The sequence below is a fragment of the Ambystoma mexicanum genome, chromosome 6p (genome assembly GCF_040938575.1).
Source record: "Ambystoma mexicanum isolate Mex_15411 chromosome 6p, UKY_AmexF1_1, whole genome shotgun sequence".
NCBI lineage: Eukaryota > Metazoa > Chordata > Amphibia > Caudata > Ambystomatidae > Ambystoma > Ambystoma mexicanum.
The window spans coordinates 1,203,762,349-1,203,786,319 of record NC_090935.1 but is presented as its reverse complement, the minus strand read 5'-3'; the positions used below and the strand labels follow the sequence as shown (position 1 = coordinate 1,203,786,319).

Genomic DNA, 23,971 nt, shown 5'->3' with positions numbered 1-23,971 from the left:
GCTTGATGTCGAATGATCTGCGCTGGTGCAAAGTATAGATAAATGAATACACCAACTTCATTCCATACTGCTGCCAAGCACCTATCCAGCTCTGATCGTGTATGTGCCAGCTGCCTCCACAACTTCAATCGCTCAGGGTTTGCCAGCCCCGCTCACCACTGCTTTGTCGTCCGGATAAGCCTTCGTCAGGCTTAAGTCAGGGCCCTGCTCTAGGGTTGTCTCTGGACTTAGCGGGAGAGCGCTGCACGCCCATTTTGGCAGCGGCTTGGCCCCTGCCACAGAGCACTAGGATTGCCAACCGCTTGCCCAGTTACACACACCAGTCTCGCTGATTTCCAGGACCCAGCTCTTACCCACCACCTGCTCTAGACACCCACAGCTAAGTCCCGAGTGTGCACCCACTGGGAGCTCCAGAACATGAGCAGCATGAAAATTAGCTGCATTCATTAAGGATTGTAATCTAAGACATGGAACGAAGCGGAGGAATATAAGCAAATGGATAGACAAGAGTGTGATCTTTACATAGACTGAAGTTCAACAATGACAACTGAGTCTATTCTTGCAATTATGAAACATAAATAAATGCAGATAAGGATTCAACTAAGTGCCGAAAAAAAATAGAAAGCTCGAGGCACTTCAAGAATTAACTTCATAGAGATGGTTAAGGGAAATGTGTCACCTTGGTAAAATTAGCAAAGAATTGGATGGAGCAAAGACCATTTAAAGAAAATAAAGCACATTGATGATTGTAACGAATTGCAGTTTTTTCATGCGATTTCCAATATTTCATGTAACATCCTATTTGACATGAATCCAAACATCAATTTAAGAGAGGTCAGCATCAAAAACAATCAAAACATTAGAAAATGTACATTACTTTATTTAGGTCAATAAGAGATACAGCCCTCGCTGGTTTATAGCTGTTCACAGGTGAGCACTTTCAAGATTTGGGATTGATTTAGAAAAAGGAACACATGTAACTTGATTTCTATCTTCTCATTTGCTGAAAAACCGATTTTTGCTGGATGCAAAATAAAATAGTGCATTTACTGACAACATCAGATTTGCCAATTTGACGAAGGTTCAAACTGACCTTAAAGTTTAGGTCCTTTTCTTCTTCATTCTCCGCCTCAGTTTCAGTGTCCGGATCGAGGTCATCGTTGTCATCACTTTCATCCACTACATCATCCACTGTGATAAATGAAGATGCTCTTAGGTAGGCTACCCCTAGGTTTTCTAGAACATGCCCAATCACTCCACCCTCCACAAAAACAAATGCATACTATGTAAAGACGAATGTTACATTCTATTATTGACAATTTATATTTTAATCAACTATAAAAATAAAGGTACATGAATAATCACTCCGACTGGGAAAAGAGGGAGCAGGTGGGGTGGTGGCCAAGCGAGCACCGAGTGCAAATCCACTGAAGAATACATTAATAAATTACACACACATACACAGTCATGCTGCAATAGTTAAGTGTAAAGACCTTGAAGTTACAGCCAAGAATTAAGTCTCGTGTCACTTTTCCATCGTACAAATGTTTGCACACGCCTTAGGAAACATTCTACAGTGCAAAAGCAATCTTAATTATTTTTTTTATAACATATCTTATTGATTTTCACTTTACACGTTACAACATAACATTAGACTCTTAGGGAGTCAGCCAACAACAACTAACAACTGCATTTTGGATCCAAAGAAACATTTACCACGATCACAAAGTATTGTTAACATCAATAGCACATCATATATACGGGTTGCATATCAGTTATTATGTAGCAGATTATTGAGTATGTTCCCATCTCTGCCAAATTATTGAGCCTTTCTGCGGGCATCCTCTGGCCGTGTATACTCTGTTCCATTGCTATGCATATGTCTACGTCGGTGACCCATTGTGAATGTTGCGGGGTTATTTCAGAGCCCCACAGTTTTGCTACATTCCTTTTGATCAATGCAGTAGTGGTTGAGAAAAACAATTTATCATAACGCGTCATAGTTCCTTCGTCCTCCACTCCCAGTAATAGTAGTTTTGGGTCTCTGGGAACCACATGTCCCAAGACTTTCGAAAGCGTATCACAACATTGCTGCCAATATTGTTGAATTAGGGAGCAGTCCCACAGTATATGAAAGAATGTGCCTTCCTCACATTTACAGAGCAGGCAATTTGGGTTTGTAGTCCTTCCCCAGCAATAAAATGTGACTCTTGGATAGTATATTCTATGCAATACATTTAGCGGTATAAGCCGGAGTCTAGATGATATGGCCGTTTCACGGGGGTACATCAGGATCGTGATCCAGTCTTCTGGCAGGATCTCACCCACATCCCTTTCCCATTTCAAGCTTGCTAATTCGGGAGTAGCAAAGGAGGTTATAGCACTGTACATTACAGAAGTGATTTTATTGTCGATACGGTCCAGAACAATGTTTCTCTCCATGGGAGTACAATCCGGCATGTTGGCCAGTGCCGGGAGATGGTTTTGTAGTGCATGCTGTAGTTGTGTGTGATGGTACCGTTCACTATCAGGGAGACTGAATCGAGTCGCTAAATTCTCAAAGGACATAAGTTTACCTTCTGTAATTACATCGCCAACTTTTGTTATCCCCAACTATACACAGCTCGGCCATCTAGGAAGTTTGCCTACCTCAGGGAGATTCCATTTTCGAATAAGGGTTGTACAGGGGTGATTTTCTTGTCCCATCCAATATATGTGTGGGGTTCTGCTCATATTAACGTCATATGAGTCAACATTATCCGGGGGGATGTGACACTTACTGTCTGGTAGAGACCTTCTAACGGGGTTAGTTTTGGTCTTGCAGCAGTTTCCGCTCTAATGTGTGGTAGTGTTGTATTGCTGTGTAGCATATCATTCACTACTGCCATCTGACTTGCCCAGAAATAAGTCGAGGTAGCCCCTCACCCCCCTCCCAGATGGACCGTTGAAGTGGTGGGGCGCTATCCGTGGACGCCCCCCTTTCCACAGGAGCTTTCTGAGTATGCTATCAATTTTGTAGAACTCACGCGGTGGAATGTGAAGTGGGGCGTTCTGTAGGATGTATAAAAAGCGAGGCAGTGCCATCATTTTGAACAGCGCTGCTCTTCCTAGCAAGGTTAGTGGCAAAGAGACCCAGTGGCGTACATCCTCCGTAAATCGCTCCACAATTGAATGAAGGTTTCTAGACACATATTCATTCAAGTTTTTAGTGACCTGTACTCCTAGATATTGAAAGTGGTTCATTTCCACGCGGTAAGGACAGTCATTCGGGACGATATCTCCTACGCCTTTAATCAGCAATAATATGGACTTGAACCAATTTACCCTCAGCCTGCTGAAAGATCCATATCTTTCTAAAAGACGTCTTACTATAGGACAAGAGTTGGCTGGGTCTTTTAGGTATATTAGCAGGTCATTTGCATATAGGGAGATCTTATCTTCACAATCCTCTGTCCTCCGGAAGCCGCACCAGGTCTGTGGATCTCTCAGTAGTCCGGGTAGGGGCTCTATCGCTAGCGCAAAGAGCATTGCAGATAGGGGACAACCCTGTCTCTGCCTCGGGTGAATTATAAAGGAGTTGTACCCAGCACATTTATTGTTCACCAAAGCCCATTCAGCGCATTATTTCCCACAATGCTTCCCAATACACTGAATCGAAAGCTTTTTCAAAGTCTATGGCGAGTAATGCTAGTGGGCCTTGGAGGGCGGGTGCTCTTTCAAGTGCTAAGTGTAATCTGTGTATATTCATGCATATGGACCTTTGCGGCATGAAACCACATTGATCCGGGTGTATCAATGTCGCTATGACTCCTGTAATCGGTTGGCCAGTATCTTCGCCAAGAGTTTGGTTTCACTGTTTATGAAGGAGATTGGTCTGTATGAACTACATCTATCTGGGAGTTTATCTGCTTTGGGTAATACTATTATGGTGTCTTTCCTTAAGTCTGCACGGAGGTGGCCCTGTTGCTTCGAGTGTATATGCATGCGCAGCAGGTGTGGAGCCACCTTGCGCGCCCCTATCCTCTTCCACATCTCAATCGGGAAGCAGAGTTGCGACATGGCTAGTATCAATTCCTCTTCTGTGATGTCTTTTTCCAGAAGGGTTGTTTGTTCGGTGTTAGGGAGAATTCTCCTTCTAGGGCTAATTTCCCTCACCTAGTGAGTCCCCCAGCAGCTTTGCTGGATTTCTGGAGTTTATTTTTTCCACCTGGTAATAGTGTACATCTTTTTTCCACACTTACATGTGTTTTGGCCTATGTGTTTTTACTCATTGTGTGATCTTGGGCACTGGAGCACACCACTCCAGGTGCCCCTGTTCTTGTATGGGTTACACCGCACCCTCAGTGTAGTAACCCAGGGTTGTTTTTAAGATTTCCCTCTGACTCCATTTCACTGGGACTGACTACTGTCCCCCAGAGAAAGGTAAAGTTGCCATTTACTTTACATAGTCATTTTTACCACAGACCCAGTACACCCCATTTTACATGGAGTACTGGAAAGGGCTAATCTGTACCCCTTTTCTGTCTGTACCTCCCTGAGCATTGTTTCGCTCTTTTAACATCTAGACTTGGCTGGTGGCAGTGTTATCTACCCTAAATTTTCTACCGCGATTATATTAGATAAACGTGGTACTGTTCTTGGCTATTATATTAGCCTCGAACATAAACCCGCTTGACCAAATCGTCTTTCTTTTGGCTCCGGTTGGGTTTATTCGCCATTTCTTTTTGTTAAAGTCCTTCTTGTGTTTTACTTTCCGCGGCAAACTACGTTCGCCTTCTTTGTTCACCGTCTTTTGGCGGGCTTCTCAAGGCGCCTGGGTGTCTAGGTCGGCTGAATGTGAGGGAGGGGTGTAGTCACCCTCTGCACAGGGTATCCTAGGAAACCCAAGTCGCACTTTGCCATGATGGCTGAGGAGGTTGTACCGGCTGGACAACCCCCCTGTTGCGTGATTGTCAGCCAGGATGTGTGAATGGAGGATTTTCGCATAAAAGGCAGGTCTCTTGGCATAGAAGTCAGAGTCGCCTCTGGAACTACAAGGAACCGAAGAGAAGCGGAGAGAACGACGGCTGCTGCAACTACCCCGTCCCGGTGAAGCCCTGCTGCAGTCCTGAGCTATCTACCCTTCAACGACTAAGAGGAGATCCAGTCCGGACTCTTCTTCCCTTGAGCCTGGTGGGGATAACCAGCTCATCTTCTTCAGCCAGAGATCTCCGCCGTGGTCGAAATCGCTGCACACTGCTGTAGTGGTCCGGATAGCCATCTGCCGAGCCTGTCCTGTTTTTAAGGAGCACACCTTTTATTCGGTCTCGCTGCTGCCGGCTTCATCCCTGTGTGGTGCAGACCCCCTTCAGATGTCCTCCTTCACAACGAAGCTCCAGGAATCGTGGGTCTGCGGGAAACTAACAGGAACAACTGCCAGGGCACCAGCTGCATCATTGGAATAAGGTACTGTGCTCTACTCGAGGAAACTGGATGAACCCCCTTTTCTTCATCCTCAAGGCTCGTCCTTGTCTTCCCTCCTCCTTATAACTTTTGGTTCCGAACATTGACATTATCAAAGTACTTTTGCACTACGCTGAATCGTGAACTAACAGTGTGATCTTCGGCAACAGGTCTCTGATGTCACTTAAGCCTGGCTCCAACCCTTTGACTTTTGAACTCCTGTTTCTGAGTGTTTCTCGAAACCGTCTGCCTAACCTAAATATTGCCTGTGATTTTTGCCTCCAACTCCCTCTGGGTATCTCAGGTGCTAAGTGTGTTTTTGCCCCGGTAGCATTTCATGTCACGGATACGCGTTCATTGAGTAGACCGAACTGTCAAAAAGTGATTGCAACCGTATCCGCGGGTATCGTGTTTTGTTCATAACACCGGTTCATTCAAACACAAGGTACTTACCTTGAGACATACTGTACAAAGTGAATTGGTTAGTTGTAGTATATTTAACGTGTGGTTTTGTTTAAAGTTTAATAGAAGAGTGGTGTTTATAACTGATGGTTTAAACATAAATGTACTTATATTTCTTTACCTGAAACCTTGAGTCAGTGTTTGCTTGAGCCACAGTAATTGTGGTCCCTTTGTGAATCTCTGCTAATACTCATATACTCTTGAGATAAGCCTGGCTGCTCTGCTACTGCTACCATTATAACTTAGTAGTACAGGCTTGTATCAAAGGTAAAACTTCTATTGCCACCTGTAGTCTAAATTGTGTGTTTAGTGGTCCCTAAGGGCTCTGCACAGGATTCTGCCTAACAGTCGGGACTTAGTGAGCAGAGGTTCTCATCTAGCACTGCTGTGTCAATGGGAGTGTGAAGAGTTTTATATAGCTCTGCGTAAAAAGTTTCAAAGCCCTCTGTTATGTCCAGATCAGTGATCAATGGATCTGCGTCGTCCGGTTTGATCACCCAGACCTGGCATTGCCCTTCCTCTCTGTGTTCAAGCCACGCCAGCAATTTGCCTGCTTTGTCGCCTGTTTCGTATACTCTGACACGTATCTGTCTGTGTGCCTGTTTGGCACAGTCTAAAGCTATGTTTTGTAGGCGTTTTTGAGCTAGTATTAGTGATCTATTTGTATTAGGCAGGTCTAATGCAAGATGGGCCTCCTCCGCCTGTCTGACCTTCATCTCCGCTTCTTTCAGTGTTTTCTGATGTGCCTTGTTGTGCGCTGTGGCCATGAGAGAATTTCTCCTCGCAACACTGGCTTGTATGCCTCCCATAGCACCCCAGGATTATCTTCTGATCCAGTGTTCAGTTCGAAGTACGTTTTTGTAGCTGTTTGAACATGTTATATCAAATACGGAAAGCCTAAGTAGTAGTTGTTAAGATGCCATGAAGGGGGCGGAAGTGGTCTCGTCGTCAATTCCATTAGTAAGGGGGTGTGGTCTGAGATACCTCGTGGGAGCAGAGTCGCTATAGTTGCTCTGTGTATGTCTGTCGCTGGGAGCAATAAGTAGTCCAGTCTCGAGAGTATTCTCGGGTGTTGGGATGTAAATCACCCCACACATCTTTCAGCCCTAATGCAGTGGTAAAGGTGGCAAGTTTGGTATGAATTCGAGGGTTCCTTCCTCTTAAATGTGTGTGATCGGGGGTGTGGCTTGGTGCCATGATGGTTGGTCTGGCTCTGTAAGAGCTCCCGACTGTGTCCACGCGCTGACACCAATATGCCCCGGTGAAACTGACTTTCAGCAAACCCGCTCCATGCCTCTGGCTCCCGAAAGGCTCCGGAGCGCAGAGGCTAACTGTTAGCCCACGGGACCGCCGGATAGCCCGAGAAATTCACAAGTCTTGGTGGGTGCCGTGATGCCTCCCTGCATCAAAGATGGCGGGCGCAATGCAAACGGAGAAGCTCCAGGACCCACTATGAAGCGAGAGGGCCACGGTGGTCACTCGGACCAACTCTCCAACCAACTGTTTTCCGCCGACAGGTGTACCGAAGATTACCCGCCGGCACTGGATCGCAGGAGCGAGGGCAGCGGACCTCAGGTGCTGGGGCCAGCGGACCTCTCCAGCCAACTGAGCTGCCCCTGAGGCCCCACTCAGAGCACGTCTCCCTGCATTGGCTGGCACAGGCTGTGAGTCCCCCAGCACCTGAGGTCCGCTGCCCTCGCTCCTGCGATCCAGTGCCGGCGCGTAATCTTCGGTGCACCTGCCGGCGGAAAACAAGGAGAGGAGGCACGGCAGAGAAGGCACCTCCACCAAGACCGTCAGCCGAGTCCTGCGACCTGCAGGGAATACGCCTGGAGCCCCCCCGCCACCCTGTCCGGAGAGAAGCTGGCGGGACTACTGGTGCAGCTGCCGCGCCCGCCTGCGCCATCCTCAAAGGGGGCCCGTCATCACATCAGCCTACTAATCTACTGAAGCGGCTGAGAGGCTGTGCCCCCCCTCCCCCTCAGACATCTGCCAAACGTAAGGTGCACCCACTGGCGGAAGACGAGGGGAGGCACGGCGGAGGAGACACCTTCCCCAAGACCGCCAGCTGGGACCTGCGACCTGCTGCGGACTCACCTGAAGCCTCCCTCTTACCCCGGCCTGAGAGGAGCTGACGGGTCCTCTGGAGCAGCGGCCACGCTCGGTGGGAGGCCCGCATGCACCAAACCATCCTCACAGGGAACCCGTCGCCACACTAATCCGCCACTCTACCTACTTCAGCGGCCGGGAGGCTGTGGAACCCCCCCAGACGCCGGCCAAAGACCTGTTCAGGCGAGGGGGACAGCCTGGGTCCCACGCTTCACTCCTGGCCTCTACACACACCCAGGTGCAACAGCTGAAGGTGAGACTCCGGCCCTGCCGCATACATGTGTGCCCCCGGGACACTACGCAGCACTGAAGCCTGCGGATCCCACCACTAACAGACAGCAACCCTCGGGGGGCCCACTCCTCGCGCCGGCCCTCCCCAGCGCACGCTAACCGACTAACACCAGGCCAGAGGTACAACCACTGGGCCCCGGTCATGGGCTTGTGCGCACTGGACACAGAGAGCCCTACCCAGCAGCTCAACACGCGGCCTTCCCCCCCCTCCCCCAACTCCCCCCTGACCCTACCAGCACCAGTAGACCTCTCGGACTAGTATTATCGGCACCTGGAACCTCACTGCCTGGCCTACAGACAGCGACCAGCCGGGAGCCCCTGCTCCCCACGCCGGCTCCCCCAGTGTACGTTAATCGGCTGACAACCAGCAAAGCTACAACCAGTGGCCCCGGTCGTGGGCTGGGGGGTGGCAAGCACCGGATGTAGAGAGCCCTCAACAGCTCAACACCCCGCTTGGCCCCCCCCCCCAGAGCCCCAGCCCCAGAGGGCTGCAGGCCTTGCTCTCCCACCCCTGGCCTCCACCGACTCCAGGAGGCCTCTCTCGAACTAGTGGGGCCTGCACCTGCCGGACCGATCCAGCACCCTCCCTCCACAATCGGAGCCCGGGGCGCACACAGCACCCTGAACCTTGCCCTAGACCAATGGGGCCGATAACTCAGTAGCAAACAGCCCAGGCGGGCAGAAGCCGAGGAAAAGGTTCCCAACTCGTGACAAGCTTGGGGGGCCCTGCCCAAGCACCAAGCATCTGGTAACCTAGAATGTCCAGGAACCCCAAGCCCCCGAAACAAGCGGACATCACCTCCCTATTCACGGCCACGATGTCGGAAAAACCCAAACGGGGAGAGTGCACCGAAGAACCCAACTAGTGGGCCCAGGGGGAAACTTGCCCTAGCCAGGCAGCACAGGGGGGTCACAAAAGGGGACCTCCAACACCTCCTTACGGCAATCACCAAAAAATACCAAAAAGGGACGGAGGAACTGAAAAGCAAGATCTCCACCCTAGACAAGCGAGTAGGGGAGATCGAATCGAGAACGGAAGAAATAGAAAACACCCTATTCGAACAGAACTTTGAAATCTGCGAGGGGACGGACAGAACTGCGGCCCTGGAGCCCAAGTGCGAGGCCCTCGTGCTCAAAGAGGAGGATGCCAAGAACAGGTCCAGGTGCAACAACATCCGCCTGAGGGGAATCCCCCCCACAGTACCCGACGCAGATCTGGGGGCCTACGTTAACGACCTTCTGCGCTTCATCCTAACCCTCCCAGATGGGGCCCCCCTGGAACTCGACAGAGTGCACAGAACCAGGGCCAGACAAAGCAACACCTCCCCTCCAGATGTCCTGGTGAGGGTGCACTTCTTCAAGATCAAAGAAGAAATTATGCGTGAGTCCAGAAGCTCCCCCAGTATACACTTCCGGGGCGCGGTGATCTCCATATACCAAGATGTAACCGCAGTCACCTTGGCAGGTCGTATACTGCTGTGTATTTCCCAACTCCCTAACATTCGCATGGGAAGGCAAAACCTGACACATCCTCACACCTAGAGAAGCGGCAAGCTTCATGAACGCAGAGGAGGAGCCAAACGAGGCTGACGGGCCCGCTAAGATCTCAGAGGGGAGCCCACGGGGGCCCCTAAAATCCATGACCCGCGTTGAGGAGACGCAGACCGTGTGGCCCCCCCCACCAAAAGCAAGAACGACAACGACTGAGCCGGTGGATAACCCCTCGAGACCATGCAACCCGCTACCCCTTGACCTCCGGCAATCCCGGCTCCCACACCATGCAGAGACCGCACATACGACCCAAGGTAACCACAAGCAGCGTGGCCCTGGCCCCCCTCGGGGGCTCACCCGGTAAGGGTTGCCCAACTCCTCGGAATCCCCGCGCCTCAGGATGCCCTTAAGCCATCCGCTGACTCCGTGCAGCCCAGCAACCCGGCACCTCCTGGAATGTTCTGAGCTGTAACCCTCATCAGTTTCACCGGCTACTCTTGAGGCGCTGCTGCCTCTCTTGGACTCGGTGCTTTGGACCGGTCGCCTGCCCCGTTGGCTGAAGGCAGGTCCAGAAGTTCTTTCAGTTGGGGAGGGTAGACCTGGGAGGCGGGATTTCGCAGAAGGAGGACAAATGGAACAGGGGGGAAGCAACGCAGGGGGAGGCGACATCACACCAATTAATTGAGGCCACAGATGGGGAACCCGGATAAGATCCTTAACGTGTCGACCTGGAACGTCTGGGGCCTGAACGCCCCGAGGAAGCGGAAACTAGTGGAACAAAGACTAGCCCGGCTCTACTCGGACGTGGTCTTCCGCCAAGAAACACACCTCATAGAGCCAGACGAGAAGCACATAAACTTCAGAAATTACTTGAAACGCTTCTTTGCCTCGGCGAAGCAAAAGAAAAGGGGGGGTCGCCATCCTTGTCAGTAACAACTTGCCCCTGACACAGGTCACCATAAAAAAGAATCCAGAGGGCAGATACCTGTTGCTCACGGGTCGCCTGGTTGAGTTGCCAATTACTCTAATTGCTATCTACAGCCCCAACAAGGACCAAGGCCCTTTCCTCCGCAAGCTCCTACCGGTCATAGCTGCCTTCGCCAGAGGCCAGTTGCTAATTGGAGGGGACTTCAACCTGCCACCGGACCCAAACCTGGACAAAACTCTCCCGCCATCTAGGGAGGGCTTCATTAATGCCCTAGCCATGGCTGAATTCCTGCAGGAAACAGAAACCATAGACCTCTGGAGATTTCTTAACCAGGGAGTAAGAGACTATACACATCTTTCACATGTCCACAAAGGATATTCGAGAATCAACTTGATGCTAGCCTCTAGCTCGCTGGCACCCTGCGTGGGAGGTATCCACATAGGACACATCACCATCTCAGACCACGCGCCAGTGACGCTGAACCTTAAAAATCAAGGGCTCCCGAAGCCCTACCAAAGGCTTTGGAAACTCCAAGATCAAATCCACTCGGACATAGCCATTTACACCGATCTGGTGGAAGCACTCAAGCTTCTTCAGGGAGAATGCCACCCCAGACGTTTCCTGGGAAACCATCTGGAATGCAATGAAGCCAGTGGTCCGGGGGGTGGCCATGACCGCCACAGCAAGACTCCGCCGGCTAAACCAGCTGCACCAAACCAACCTGGAGAAGAAGGTGGTAGAGTTGGATTTAAAAAGCACCCAGCCAAAGCTACCGGGCGAGACCTCAAAAGAGCGAAGGCAGAGCTAGAGATGCACCAGGCAGACCGGGCGGCCAGAGCCCTGACACACACCAAACAGTTTTACTGTCTCAACAGCAACAAGGCAAACCGCCTCCTAGCACACAAGCTGAAGAAAGTACAATCGAGGAAGTACGTCCAGTGCCTGGCTGACCACACCTGAATCCTGCGCCACACAGAGGCAGAGAAACTTGACGCAGCACCATGTACACATCATGTCAGGGCCCCCAACGGCCACCCCAGCCTGGGTCGGATTCTTGACCGCCACCCAGAGGCCCCCACCACACCCGGCGCTAGCAGCCCAGGAACAGCCAATCACAACAGAGGAAGTATCCGACACGATCCGCGCCCTGAAAAACACCACCCTGGGGCCAGACGGGTTGTCGGCGCAATTCTATAAGAGATCTGCGCACATTTTAGCGCCGCAGCTGGCCAATCTCAACTCATTTCTAACGACGGGGGCTACCACACCATCGATAGAAGAGTCCGCCACGATCCTCATCCTGAAGCTAGGCAAGGACCAGACGCAGTGTGCATCGTACAGACCCATCACGCTGCTGAACAATGACGCCAAACTGTTTCATCCACCCGGATCAAACAGGGTTCATCCCGGCCGTAACACGCAAGACAACATCAGAAGAAGAATCGATATCATTGAGTCTGCAAACAGAATGGGGACCCCTTTGATGGTTCTCTTGCTGGACGCACAAAAGCGTTTGAGATGCCGGACTGAGGCTATTTAGAAGAAACATTACGCCATTATGGGTTTGGCCTGAACTTCAGGAAATGGGCTCTCGCCAATTACCAGCACCCAACCACCCACCTGAGACTGACCTGAGCCTGCTCGAGGAAAATCAACATCTCCAGGGGCACCAGGCAAGGGTGTCCCTTCTCCCCGCTCATCTTCGCCCTCTCCATGGAACCACTGGCCAGCAGAATCCGACGCAACCCTGCAATCCAGGGCTTTGAACTCAAGGGAGAATCCTACAAGACGGCCCTCTACGCAGACAACATACTGCTCACGCTCACACAAGCAGAGGGGTCCATGCAGGTCCTATGGCAAGAGTTGGAGGAGTTCAGACAAGCCTCAGGTTTCACGATAAATAGCCATGGGAGTCAATGTGTCTGAGAGCCTCAAGGAGCAGCTGCAAGCCGCCTTTCCGATCCCGTGGGCTAAAACACAGATAGGCTATCTGGGGGTGCAGATCCCAACCAAGTCCGAGTACATCTACAAAGCAAACTTCCCCCCACTGATCAGAGAACTCAGCCGACTTGGGACGCTGGCGCAAGCAAGAAATCTCCTGCTTCGGCCGCATCACAGCACTGAAAATGAACCTGCTCTCGAGGCTGCTCTACTACTGCCTGGCGCTCCCCACAACCTTCCGCAAGAAAGCCCTGCAAAAACTGCAAAGAGACATTCTGGAATATTTCTGGGAGGGCAAGAAACCGTGAATCCCGAGACACATCATGCTCCGCAGGCCTGCCACGGGTGTCCCGGGTGTCCCAGACGTGGCCAGATACTGCCTGGCGGCCTAGCTCTCTTACGCCTTTGCATGGAAAACCACCACCAACCGGGCCAGATGGCTGAAGCTGGAGGGAGGACTGGAGTACTACCCGATTGAAGCACTGCCACACATAAAAGAACGCAACATGTACGGGCCCATTGCCGGCAACGTGGAACACGGTGTCAAGTTGGAAGAAAGCGGCGCGCCTCTGGAAATGCAGGAGTCCGACGGGTCCGCTCACCCCAATCTAGAACAACTCGGACTTCTCCCCGGGGCTGGCCCCAACAATTTCGACAGATGGTGGGAGGGCAGACTGAAGACCATGGCGGACTTCGATGAGAAAGGGAACCTGCTAAACTTCGAGGCATGTAAGGCCAAATTCCTGATCCCTGAGACGGAAAGATTCTGCTACGCCCAGCTCAGGCACTGGCTATCCGGCGGAGCGGCCAAGAAACTTGGCGGCAGAGACCTATCCGCCCTAAAGCGCACACTCACAGCGCCCCCCCCCCCAAGGGAAAATATCGACCCTATACAAACTGCTCGACAGATCGGACCCATCCAAAAAAGAACCTTATATGCTCAAATGGGAAAAAGACATTGGCAGAACCATCGAGCCGGAGGAATGGAATGAGGACTGGTCCCGTTCCCACAAGAGCTCTCGATGCACGACAAACAGAGAGGGTGCTTATAAGGTGTGTTACAGATGGTACCGCACCCCAGAGGCCATGGACAAATTCAATCCGGCCATACCGCCACAATGCTGGAGGGGCTGCCCCGACCTGGGCACGCTGTTCCACCTGCTCTGGTCCTGCCCAAAGTCCACACTGTTCTGGAAGGCAGTCCTAGAACAAATCAAGGGGATAACGGGCCTCACTATTCCCTGGGACCTGGGAATCGTCCTCCTGGGAGTCACGGGCGAGGGCCAATTCCCGCTTACAGGCCGTATAGCGGACCTATGCAACCAGCTCCTGACGGCCGCAAAGATCTCCCTGGCCAGAATCCCGAGGGCCCAGCTATTCAAATGTGGTGGTCAAAATGTTGGGAGACGGTGGTGGCTGAAAAAAATCACGGCCATAAGATTCGGTAATACCTCCAAATTCAAACAGATCTGGTCTCCCTTCCTGCACTACACAGGAAAATACCCAGGCCTGACGAGATAACCCACCAGCCTCTGCTGGATGGGCCCACAAGCATAGAAGCACACAGGTCAAAGAGGGCAGAATAAGCTGCAGCCCCGCCATCTGCAAGAAGCCATGGGCCTTGACCGGCCTCCCCCTGGGCGGACTGCATTTCGTTAGATCCCTGCACCCGCGCAAGTGGAACGCTTCTCCCCTCAACTCGTCAAACAAAGACTATTAGCCCCCCCACCATGCGATTGACATTGCTCCCCTCCAACCCTCCCTCCCCCAAAGACTTGCCCACCGTTGGGCTTTTCATGGTTCCTTTGTTTCCCGTTTGGTCTCTCCTTTATTTGTTTTACCTATTTGAATGCCTGTTGTAAAGGCTAACTTGGAAGATGTATTGTCAAGCTTGCAGGCTCAAAACCAATAAAAACACCCCAGGATCAGAGTGGCCGATGTGTCTTTGGTGATTAAAGGTGTGATGTCATTTATTAGCGCAGGGGATTACATCTGTGCTGGCTGCCAGTTATGTGGCTACCTGTGTTCAGCACAGAGGTTCATTAAGTTTCATTTCACAAATGGCTTACATTGCCCCTCACTTGAGGTGCAGCAGGATGTGGTGGTTTCCGGATGTCTAGACATTAATCTTCTCTTTCTTGCTCTGGCGGCTGCTGGTCCAGTGGTTCCCGCTTCGGCAAAGTTTGTGGGTTTCTGTTACACTGCACCGATCTCCAATCTCCTATGTGTTGCTCTGCCCATTTCCATGCTTTTTTTTCGGTCCGTGAAGTGGAATGTCGTGCCATCCTGGTATATTTTAAGTTTGGCCGGAAACATTAGACCATACTTCACATTTAGGGGCTGTAGCTGCCTTTTAAGATGGTCAAATGATTGCCTGGCTTTCTGTACTTCCCTTGTATAGTCCGGGAAGAACGTAATTCTGGATCCGTTGTAAGTTAGCATGCCTTTGGCTCGTGCCATTTGGAGTAGCGCATCGCAGTCCCTGTAATTCAGTAATTTCGCTATCACGGTGCGTGGTGGTGCACCCGGCACTGGTCTTCCAGTTGGCATTCGGTGGGCACGTTCGATCGAAAAGGACTTGGAGAAAGACTTTGGTTCAAACATATCTCTGAGCCATTGTTGCAGGAATAGTGCCATGCTTGGCCCTTCTGTCTTTTCAGGCAGGCCCAGGATCCGAACATTGTTATGTCTTGACCTTCCTTCACTGTCGTCCACCCTTTCCTCCATGGTATTCAGGCCTGCTGTGACTCCAGCCAGTTGTTGCTCTAGGTTTCGCAGTCCATCCTCCCTCCCAGATATTCGCTGTTCCGCCTTCCCAGTAAGGAACGTTAATTTCTGTAGGTCATGGCAGAGGAGTGAAACATCCATACTGATACCGTCCATCTTTTGTTCCATGGAGGCACTTGAATCTGCAATTGCAGCCATGACATCTTTCAATCTTTCAATGATATTGAGTTTTCTGCTTCTGCCATGGTGTCTGTTGATCCTGTTCGACTTGTGTATTTGTTGCGGGTGTGGTAAATTGGTTGATCTTGCTTTGAGTGGTTCGTTTTTTGGATTAATCTTTTCCCATAGTGGGCTCAGATGGTGGCAGCTCTCAGTGTGATGCACTATGTCACAGGTTGTTATGAAGGACCGTTGTCTTGATCAACGTACAGTTTCGGGCCAATAGTAAGCCTTTGTAGTGACCTCGTGTTGAGCGTTCAGAATTGTGGCGCTCAAGCAGGTTATGATTTAGGTAGCCGGCTACATCTGCATTCACCAGTCTGTGACAGCTGACTTGGGCCCAGTTCAAGGATGCACTAGAGATCTGTGGTGCCTGGGTATGATGGTCCTTTCCGTCCCCAATTAGACCTTGGGATGGCAGAGGTGTAAGGTTGTTTCCTATAAGCACTAAGGGTGGGGATATTGGTGTAATTTATCTGCAGTCCTCTGCTCCCCCAGTTATGGGGTCTCTCTACTCCCTTCCCCCTAGGCTGGAGCCTCATTTAGCCTTGTTCGTTTTAAGTGTCATAGGTCCGGCTGTGGTGAGGTGGGTCTCAGATCTCGTTGGTTTATTGCTACATTTTCTTGTGAAAGCACTTGGGTCAGATTGTTATTGATGCCAATTCAAGGTCCTCAACTGAGTTACTCAGTTTGATTGTCCAGACAGCACTCAGCAGTGTTAGTATGACCAGCGTGTTTGCATCAGGCAGTTATAGCTGTCTATGTTGGTGGTGGGGGGGAGCAGGAAGAGCGTCCCTTTATTGCTACCTGGTATATGGACCAGACCTCAGCCGCAGCTGTTTCTCTCCCCCCTTGTCGATTCAAGTGTCTTTCTCACGGCCCAGTTTGTCTAACCACACTTTCTTCTGATTCGTGGTGAAGCAGCTAGTATGTTGTGTGGCATGGACTACGGTCTCATACCAAGCATTACCACCAAACATACACAGAGATTCTCGGTCGTCGTGTACTGTAGGTTAGCACTACAATCTGGGTTTGCTGCTGTGGAGTGGTTAAGCCAGGCCGTACCCTGGATCGCAGCAGTTCCCTCTATCAGTAGTGCGGCATTAATGTCTGGCTCAGGGTGCCCTATCTGTCCCAGTTGGTACCATACTGTGTGCCTATACAGTATGGGCGTAGCCGCGGTTGGTTGGGCTTATCAAGTCCGCACTCTGTCCAGGACTCTGGTGTATGTGTCTCACCCACGCAGGCCGCAATCTTCACGCAGGGGCAAGTGGGGAAAAGGGGATTTCAAACCTCTCCCCACTCAGGCACTATGAGCTACGTGGAGTTATTGTCCCCCCAGTATTATGGCAGCCTGCAGCAGGGACGTCTGGCACATGTGTGAGCCACTTACCAGCGTTTCTCTTTTTTAAACACTGTCACCTTCACAATATCACATCCCAGGTGGAGTTCCCTATCTCTGCTCAGCTCTGTTAGTTCGCTTCGTTGTGTGATAGGATCAAGCGGACCCAGGGCAAGGTAAATTGGTGCTCCTCGTCTGTTTTCCCAGCTGTAGAGTCCTCTTTGCTAGGAGGCGGCGGTCTCAGTTGCTGGATCTCCTCTTGGATGAAATAGAAGGTTGTTGTTTTGAGCGTTGGCGTGGCACTATGCCAGGCTTCCTTTCAGCACAGGCAGATGGTGTTGGGCGGCAGATCACCCAAAGGGAACCTCCTTCATTTACTCTCCCATCCGCACATGCCGAGTTTAGGCTGAAATCCTACGGGGCCCTTCAGTGCACTCCCGGCAGGAGTTCCAAAGCGGCACTGCGCAAGCAATGTCTAGGACGCCCTATTTGCTCCGGTTGGGGCTCGGCATGCGGGGCGGCCCGAGATCGGGATCCCTCTTCCTCAGGCACCGGTGCGACAGGACGATTACATCTGTTCTCCTGTCCCCAGCCTCCTACGTCTGCCCTCCAGTCCCAGTGGTGCATTGCAGGGCCGCCTCAGGTTCCTCGATTGCCGGCTGCCGTCTATGTGATCTGTGCAGGCAGCGCAGTATCACAGGGCACCGCAGCAGCTAGTGGGCTGCCCATATTTCTTTGGTGTCAGTATTCCGCAGTTTTCCTCAGGCTGTATCAAGAACTCTCACTTCCGGCATTTCAGCTCTGTTCTTGGCCCTTCCTGATCAGTACGTATTAAGCAACCATTTTGATAACTCGGATCTGCATTCACGCAGGCTTCGTTCCGCGATTCCGAACTTGGTCAAGCAACCACCTTCAGAGTCCACGTTGCTTCTGTGTGTTCTCGAAGCCTTTATCTTTCGATAAGGATGCTTTTCTTCATAAATTGATGTGGATAGCAGGCTGTTGTTCAGGATATGTGTGGCGGCCGCAGGTTCTTCGGGGACTCCCGTCCGCATTGCTCTGCTGCTCGCCATGCCCCAATCTTAATGCAATTTTAAATAAAGTGCTTAGACCCTGATGATGACCTTGTGGACGATTTTTCATCTGCTTAAGTAGATCAACTCAGTACAGACTTAGCCATTAGTAATTAATAAGGACATTTGAGGACTGAAAACAAGATCATGCTTTATTGGCCCAGAGGAGGAATGTTATCCTTGGCCAAAGGAGGAACTCATCTATTGAATTGAGGAATTTCAGAGACTGCAAGGAATAGACAATCCTGAAATATCAAACTGCCATGGATACTTGTAGGAAATCAACCACAAGGACTCGTCTGCAGACTCATTTAAATGGTAAAAAGCCTGAGGCATAGCTTCAACACAAAATGTCTCCCAAATGCAGAATATGTCCTCCTGCTGGAACACTGTTGGTGGTGCAAGCTCTGCTGCAGTGTTATGCATCTGCTGTTCTGCCATTAGGTAAAAGCATGAGGGTCCTGTGGAGTTCACTATACATTTCCTTTCACCCCAGACTCTGTCTGATTTCTGTGACTTATTTCAGAACCTTCTCCAATCTGTTGCAGGATTTTACAAACACACACCCAACGTCTTGTTGTCCATGTGATCTTACATCCTTATACCATGGCTAGACAATGCCCAGGATGTTCAGACTTAAGGAACTGTACCTGGGTGATGCAATCCAGCTTTGTACCACCTGAGAGTCACCCATTAAACCATATGAGCCAGAAGGTCCATCATCTCGCAATACCATTCCAGCTGAGAGTCTACATACTACTGAACCAGGCTTCCCAGCTAGTTTCCTCCTTCACTGTAGTGCCTCAGTCTGACTCCTGTATGTGTAGAGACCCTCTGCACACTGCACTCTATTCCTGTTTGTGTACAGCTTCTCTTTACACTCCAAGTTGTTGTTGTTGATGTACATCTCAGTTACATCCCAGTCAGCAGCTTGTTCACACGTGGTGCTGTTTTCCCAGTTTAATATCTTTTCCAGTTTGCAACCCTTATGTTTCTTGTATTTTTGCACTGTTAAAGATTTAAGCTTGTTGTTACAAATACCTTTCCCCACATAGATTCCCTAGCTAACAGCCTGAAGGCATGAGCAACACCATAACACCGAATTTGAAATTGTATGCATTAAAATCATTGGTGCGGCAGCACAGATCTGAACACAGGTGTGCTGAGGCTCAACACGACACTGGTAATGATACTAGATACAAGGGTGTTCTGATAACTGTGCGCTTCTACTACAGAAAAAGTTGAAATGCCCACAATCGCCCGTAGTGTTAATAATGTACTGCTATGTTCCACAATAACAAGTTGTATCTAAACTTCCATAAGGAACAATTGTATCACAGCCAACACGTTTCAACCATTTGGGTCTTTTTCAAGGCTCTTAAAATGTCAAATTCCAACTGTATAGCACACCCTAGTCGTAGCTGGATGGTAGATGCGAGTAGTTGCAACTGGAAGGCCAGTGGATCATAATAGAAATAATACCCCCGCCCCCCTCTTATTTGACTCCTTTATTTGGTTCCCTTATCTTCTGGACACCTGCTCCTAACGTGTCCAGTAAAGAAATGCTGCCTTATTTAACAAAAGCCACAGTGCAATGGCTTTAGAGTTACCTGTGTGCGCACATTTAATGTGTGTGGTGTATTACCATACAACCCAAGCCTCGGTTTAATAGGTTTGAGCTGACTAAATAGATCAGCAAATGATTGCATTGTCTACAGAAATTGCTAGCTATTGCAAAGATCAAACAATACAATCCCAGTGGAATTTATCCTACTGATTTCAGTAAAGCAAATGTGTTCGATAATTGGAAAACTGGATACTTGCACAATGCTGAAATGAGGTATCAACTAATACATAAAATAAAGTAGAACCATGTAAATGCTAACAAACACAATCTGTTCTGGAGACCGCAGCACTGATAAGTGGTATATGGCCCACAAGATCGGCTTTCAGTCTGCTGCTCACCAATACTTTTGTATGTTATATTGCAAACTAGCTTGAAATTAAGGTATGTCTATTTAAAGATGAGAAGAGCAAACTACTTACCTCTCTACAATGTTTTTTCTGATCGATTACTCCTTCCTCCCATAGATTCTTCATCTTAAATATATATCTTCTAGTGCTTATTTAGCCACCGCAATACTCCAATGAGAGACATGATGCCAGATGTAATGTCAGTACACATATGGAGCAATTGGGGCCTCACAACATCAGTCCCACCCTTTCACTAGCACTCTGTAGCTAAGGGACTGCAGAAAAAACACAAGGTCAACTAGCTATCCATCATGAGGAGTAGAATGGGAGAGCTATGACCAAAATCCTTTAGAGGAACGTCTAATCCATTGGAAAGAACATTACTGACAGGCATTTAATGAGTTCTTCTGATGGACTCTTTCCTCCCACAGATTCCTCATCTTAGATAGACTGATAAAGCAGTAAAGAACCGTGGGGGAGGAAGGAAAGTGAAAACCACCACTTAGAGCAGAAACCTATGGAGCACAGTCAGCCCCAAAACCGCCATTGTGGGGAACTCGATGCAATGACACTTGGTACTCTTGAATTAGGGTTTAAAAATATTTAGCCAGACAGTTCCGTAGGAATGGGACACCTCACCACCAAGGATGACATGGCCAATAAACATGTGGTGGAGTGTGCTGAGACCTTCAGGAACTTCCATCCGAGCTAGATCGTAACATGTGGAGTACGATTCACATACATCGTCTGCCCTGTAACAACTCTGCTCGGATCAGCATGAATAGCTGATCATCCTTTTTGATATCCTTCCACCAAGTGAATTAGAAGCAGAGAGCCTGCTTGGGATCCTGCAGATGAAACCTATACTCCACCTTAAATGGATAAGGGATCCAGCAGATTAGACCCCCCACCCCACCTCACCATCGACGGATAGGATGGAGAATAATCTTTTGAGAAAGATGGAAATCCGACATGACCCAAGGAAGGAAGGCACTTTCTCCTTGGAGAATATCAGGTACAAAGGCTTCACCAGAAGAGGCTGCCACTCACTCACCCACTTAGCAGAAGTGATCGCAACCAGGAAGATCACCTTACGGGTGAGCAATCTTAAAGGACAGGAAAAGAGGGGCTCCAGCAGAGCCCATCAAGAAGGTGAACACAACATTAGATTGAAATCACAGGCTGGAACATCAAACTGGCATGGAGGAATGTGGTTACCCATTAACTGCAAGAACTAGGTAACAGTGTAGATGGTGTAAAATTTGCACTGCTTACGGGCCCGCTAAAAGATGAAAAAATGCAGCCTAGTTACCTGTGAGGTGCCAGGAATGAGACACGGACACAGAGAGCTTATAATAGTGGTTATAAACTTTTATTTAAAATAATAAAGGGGTTGGAAAATGCCTCACTATCCCTAATCTTGTAGGTATTTCCCTATCGCAACCAAAACTAATGAGTCAGTCCTTTGTCAAGATGTCCAAAGTAAAATATATATCCTGTGTCCAAAATCCTATTCTGGCCCTCAAACTCTAAAACTAACTCTATATTGGGAAGGATACGGTCTCTCGTTCTCAAAGTGCATAATTGTTCAGATCTAACACAAAAAGGTAAATCTAACTAAATGTTCCAAGTGGACAATGTTCACAGTTTCAGCGAATGGCTCCCTTCCCCAATTTCCTTTTAACAAAATGAAAAGTTCCAACAAAGAATAATCCAAGTTCCTTATAACCCCAAGAGGATAGCTCTCTCCTCTTGGTGAGTTCACGGTGCTCTGGGAAATAGCTCCCTTCCTCAGGTTTCTCTTCACATTGAAGACGGTTCAAAATCGATAGGGAGTGTGTCTTCCTTGAGATTCTCTTTTCACTGTGTTACAATTTAGGTGCAGGTCCCAGACTTGCAGATCACCTGGTATATTCTCCTGCCAGGCTTTACAACCATTCACAATCTCAAGGGCATGGACGTTCCTTGAGATTCTTCTCTGTATTACACAAACTTTACATTGCCTGGTATACTCTCCTGCCAGGTCTTATATGCCATGTATTTCACTTTGTTACACACTTTTGGCTTTGCCTGGAATACTCTCCTGCCAGGACTTTTATGCAGTTTATTTCAAACACTTGTTTTGCACTTTCTTTGCAACCACTTGGCTCTTCTTGGTATACTCTCATGCCAGGACTCGCAAGCAGGTACTTTCTCTTTTATCCACAAAATGATATTTGCCCTATGTTGGCTTATCGACCCTTGTTTAACAAAGTATTTGCTTCTTCTTTCATACACAGGGTCTCTGCCCCTTCCTCTCTACAGTTACTTTGTAGTTTATTTTGTAATATGGACTTAGCAGTCCATTTGAGGCATAATTCACAAATAAGTTAATCTATTCACAGGCTCGCTTTTCCCACTCTTGCACTCCTTTCATGAAACGGCAACACACTTTCAGGCAACCCGGTAACACGTACCTCTTTCCTGTGCTTACCGGGTGCTTCCAGTGTCTCTTGCGCTTTTCTACTTCTGTTCCTTTCAATCTGCTGCCTCACTGTGTCTAGGATGTGTCCTTTACTGCGCCCAATTCCCACTGCCTTGCACTCTCAGGCACCAGGCTTTCTGCACTCTCATTCCCCTTCATGCTGTATGCCTTCACTGTCACACCGTCTGCATACGCCTTTACGTCGCTTCCCACGGTGTGCTTTCCCTGAGCGTTCTGACCGGTGTCAGCACAGGCCACGGTACAACGCAGCCTCTGAAGCTCTCCCTGCTTGGTGTCAGCTGTTGCAGATTTAAACTACACATCATGATTGACCAACTTCCCAAGACTAGACCGCTGTGTTGGTTTACCGTTCTTGGTCATTTTCATTGCTCCGTCCCTCTTTCTTATCTCAGTTGTTGTCATGTTGTTCCTTGTATGATATTGAGGAAGCTGATGTTCGATTCTATAGGGATCACTGCTCCCTGCCTCTTCCTCGTCTCAGTTGTTAACATACTGTTGTTCCTTGTGCGATGTAGGGGATTAGTTGCAGTAGACCTGGTAAATGGTTGAGGGATGGCGTTGCAATATGCCATCAGGGCATGAGGAATGGAGGGAAAATCCCTAAATGGCAATAGGGATATGTGACTTCCTCCAATGATGTTGTGTCATCCCCTTGAGGGTCGCATCCCCACATGAGGTCCTCACTCATATAGCTGCCCCCAGGGTCAGGATCAGGTAGAGGCTGCCATCCCCTGGCCACATGGGGAAAAGCTACTCCCGGGAAAAGAGTGTTGGCATCATCAAATTCATCACATACTCTTTCACAGTGCCGATCCGTAGGCCCAGCCAGGCCAAAGTGAGGAGAACATGCAAAACAGCTGAGGCAGGACAACTTAAGGGGTCCAGGCCTTTCTCCCTGCACTAAGGCGAAAACATACACCCCATGCAGAAGAAAAATACTTTGTGGCAGGCCTTTTGATGGAGTAACGGATCCAAGTCGGCGTCCAATAAATCCTGTTCTTTATACCGCAATCTTTTATCAGCAAAGCATGTAGGCAGAGGTTCAGGAGGAGGACCTGCACCACGGACTTGAAGAGCAGGCCCATCCTCACAGGAAGGTGCCAAGGAGGCTAGATGGGCTTGTGCATAAGTCCCAGGTAATATGTTCACTGGGGCCAGTCCATAGTGATGAGGATCATGGTGGACATGAACTTCTGCAGTATCTGACAAACCAGCGAAATGACAGGAATCAGCACAAAGGCATAGAAGAGAGCTATGTTCCACATGACAATCAATGCGCTCCCCAGGAACTCCAATGGGGGTTTTTCCGTTGAACAAAACAATTTGCAATTTCTGTAAAGCACTGGGGGTGAAGAGGTCCACTTGAGGTCGCTCACCAAAGGGATAATATGTCCAGAACTTCCTAATAAAGCGTACACTCATGGGAAGCGAAAGCTTGCCTGTTCAAGGCAACCATAATCAGGGTCTGTGCACAGACCTGATGGGCA

General features: G+C 49.4%; 1 protein-coding gene across 4 annotated transcripts in view; it reads right to left on the bottom strand.

The window, feature by feature from the left end:
* Positions 1-23,971, bottom strand: part of AGTPBP1 (ATP/GTP binding carboxypeptidase 1) — a 2,604,148-nt gene that overhangs the window by 1,334,097 nt on the left and 1,246,080 nt on the right. For all 4 annotated transcript variants that reach the window (XM_069625853.1, XM_069625856.1, XM_069625854.1 and 1 more), the window contains one exon: positions 1,094-1,191. In XM_069625853.1, coding sequence (XP_069481954.1) covers positions 1,094-1,191 — 98 coding nt within the window. The remainder of the gene's footprint in view (positions 1-1,093; positions 1,192-23,971) is intronic.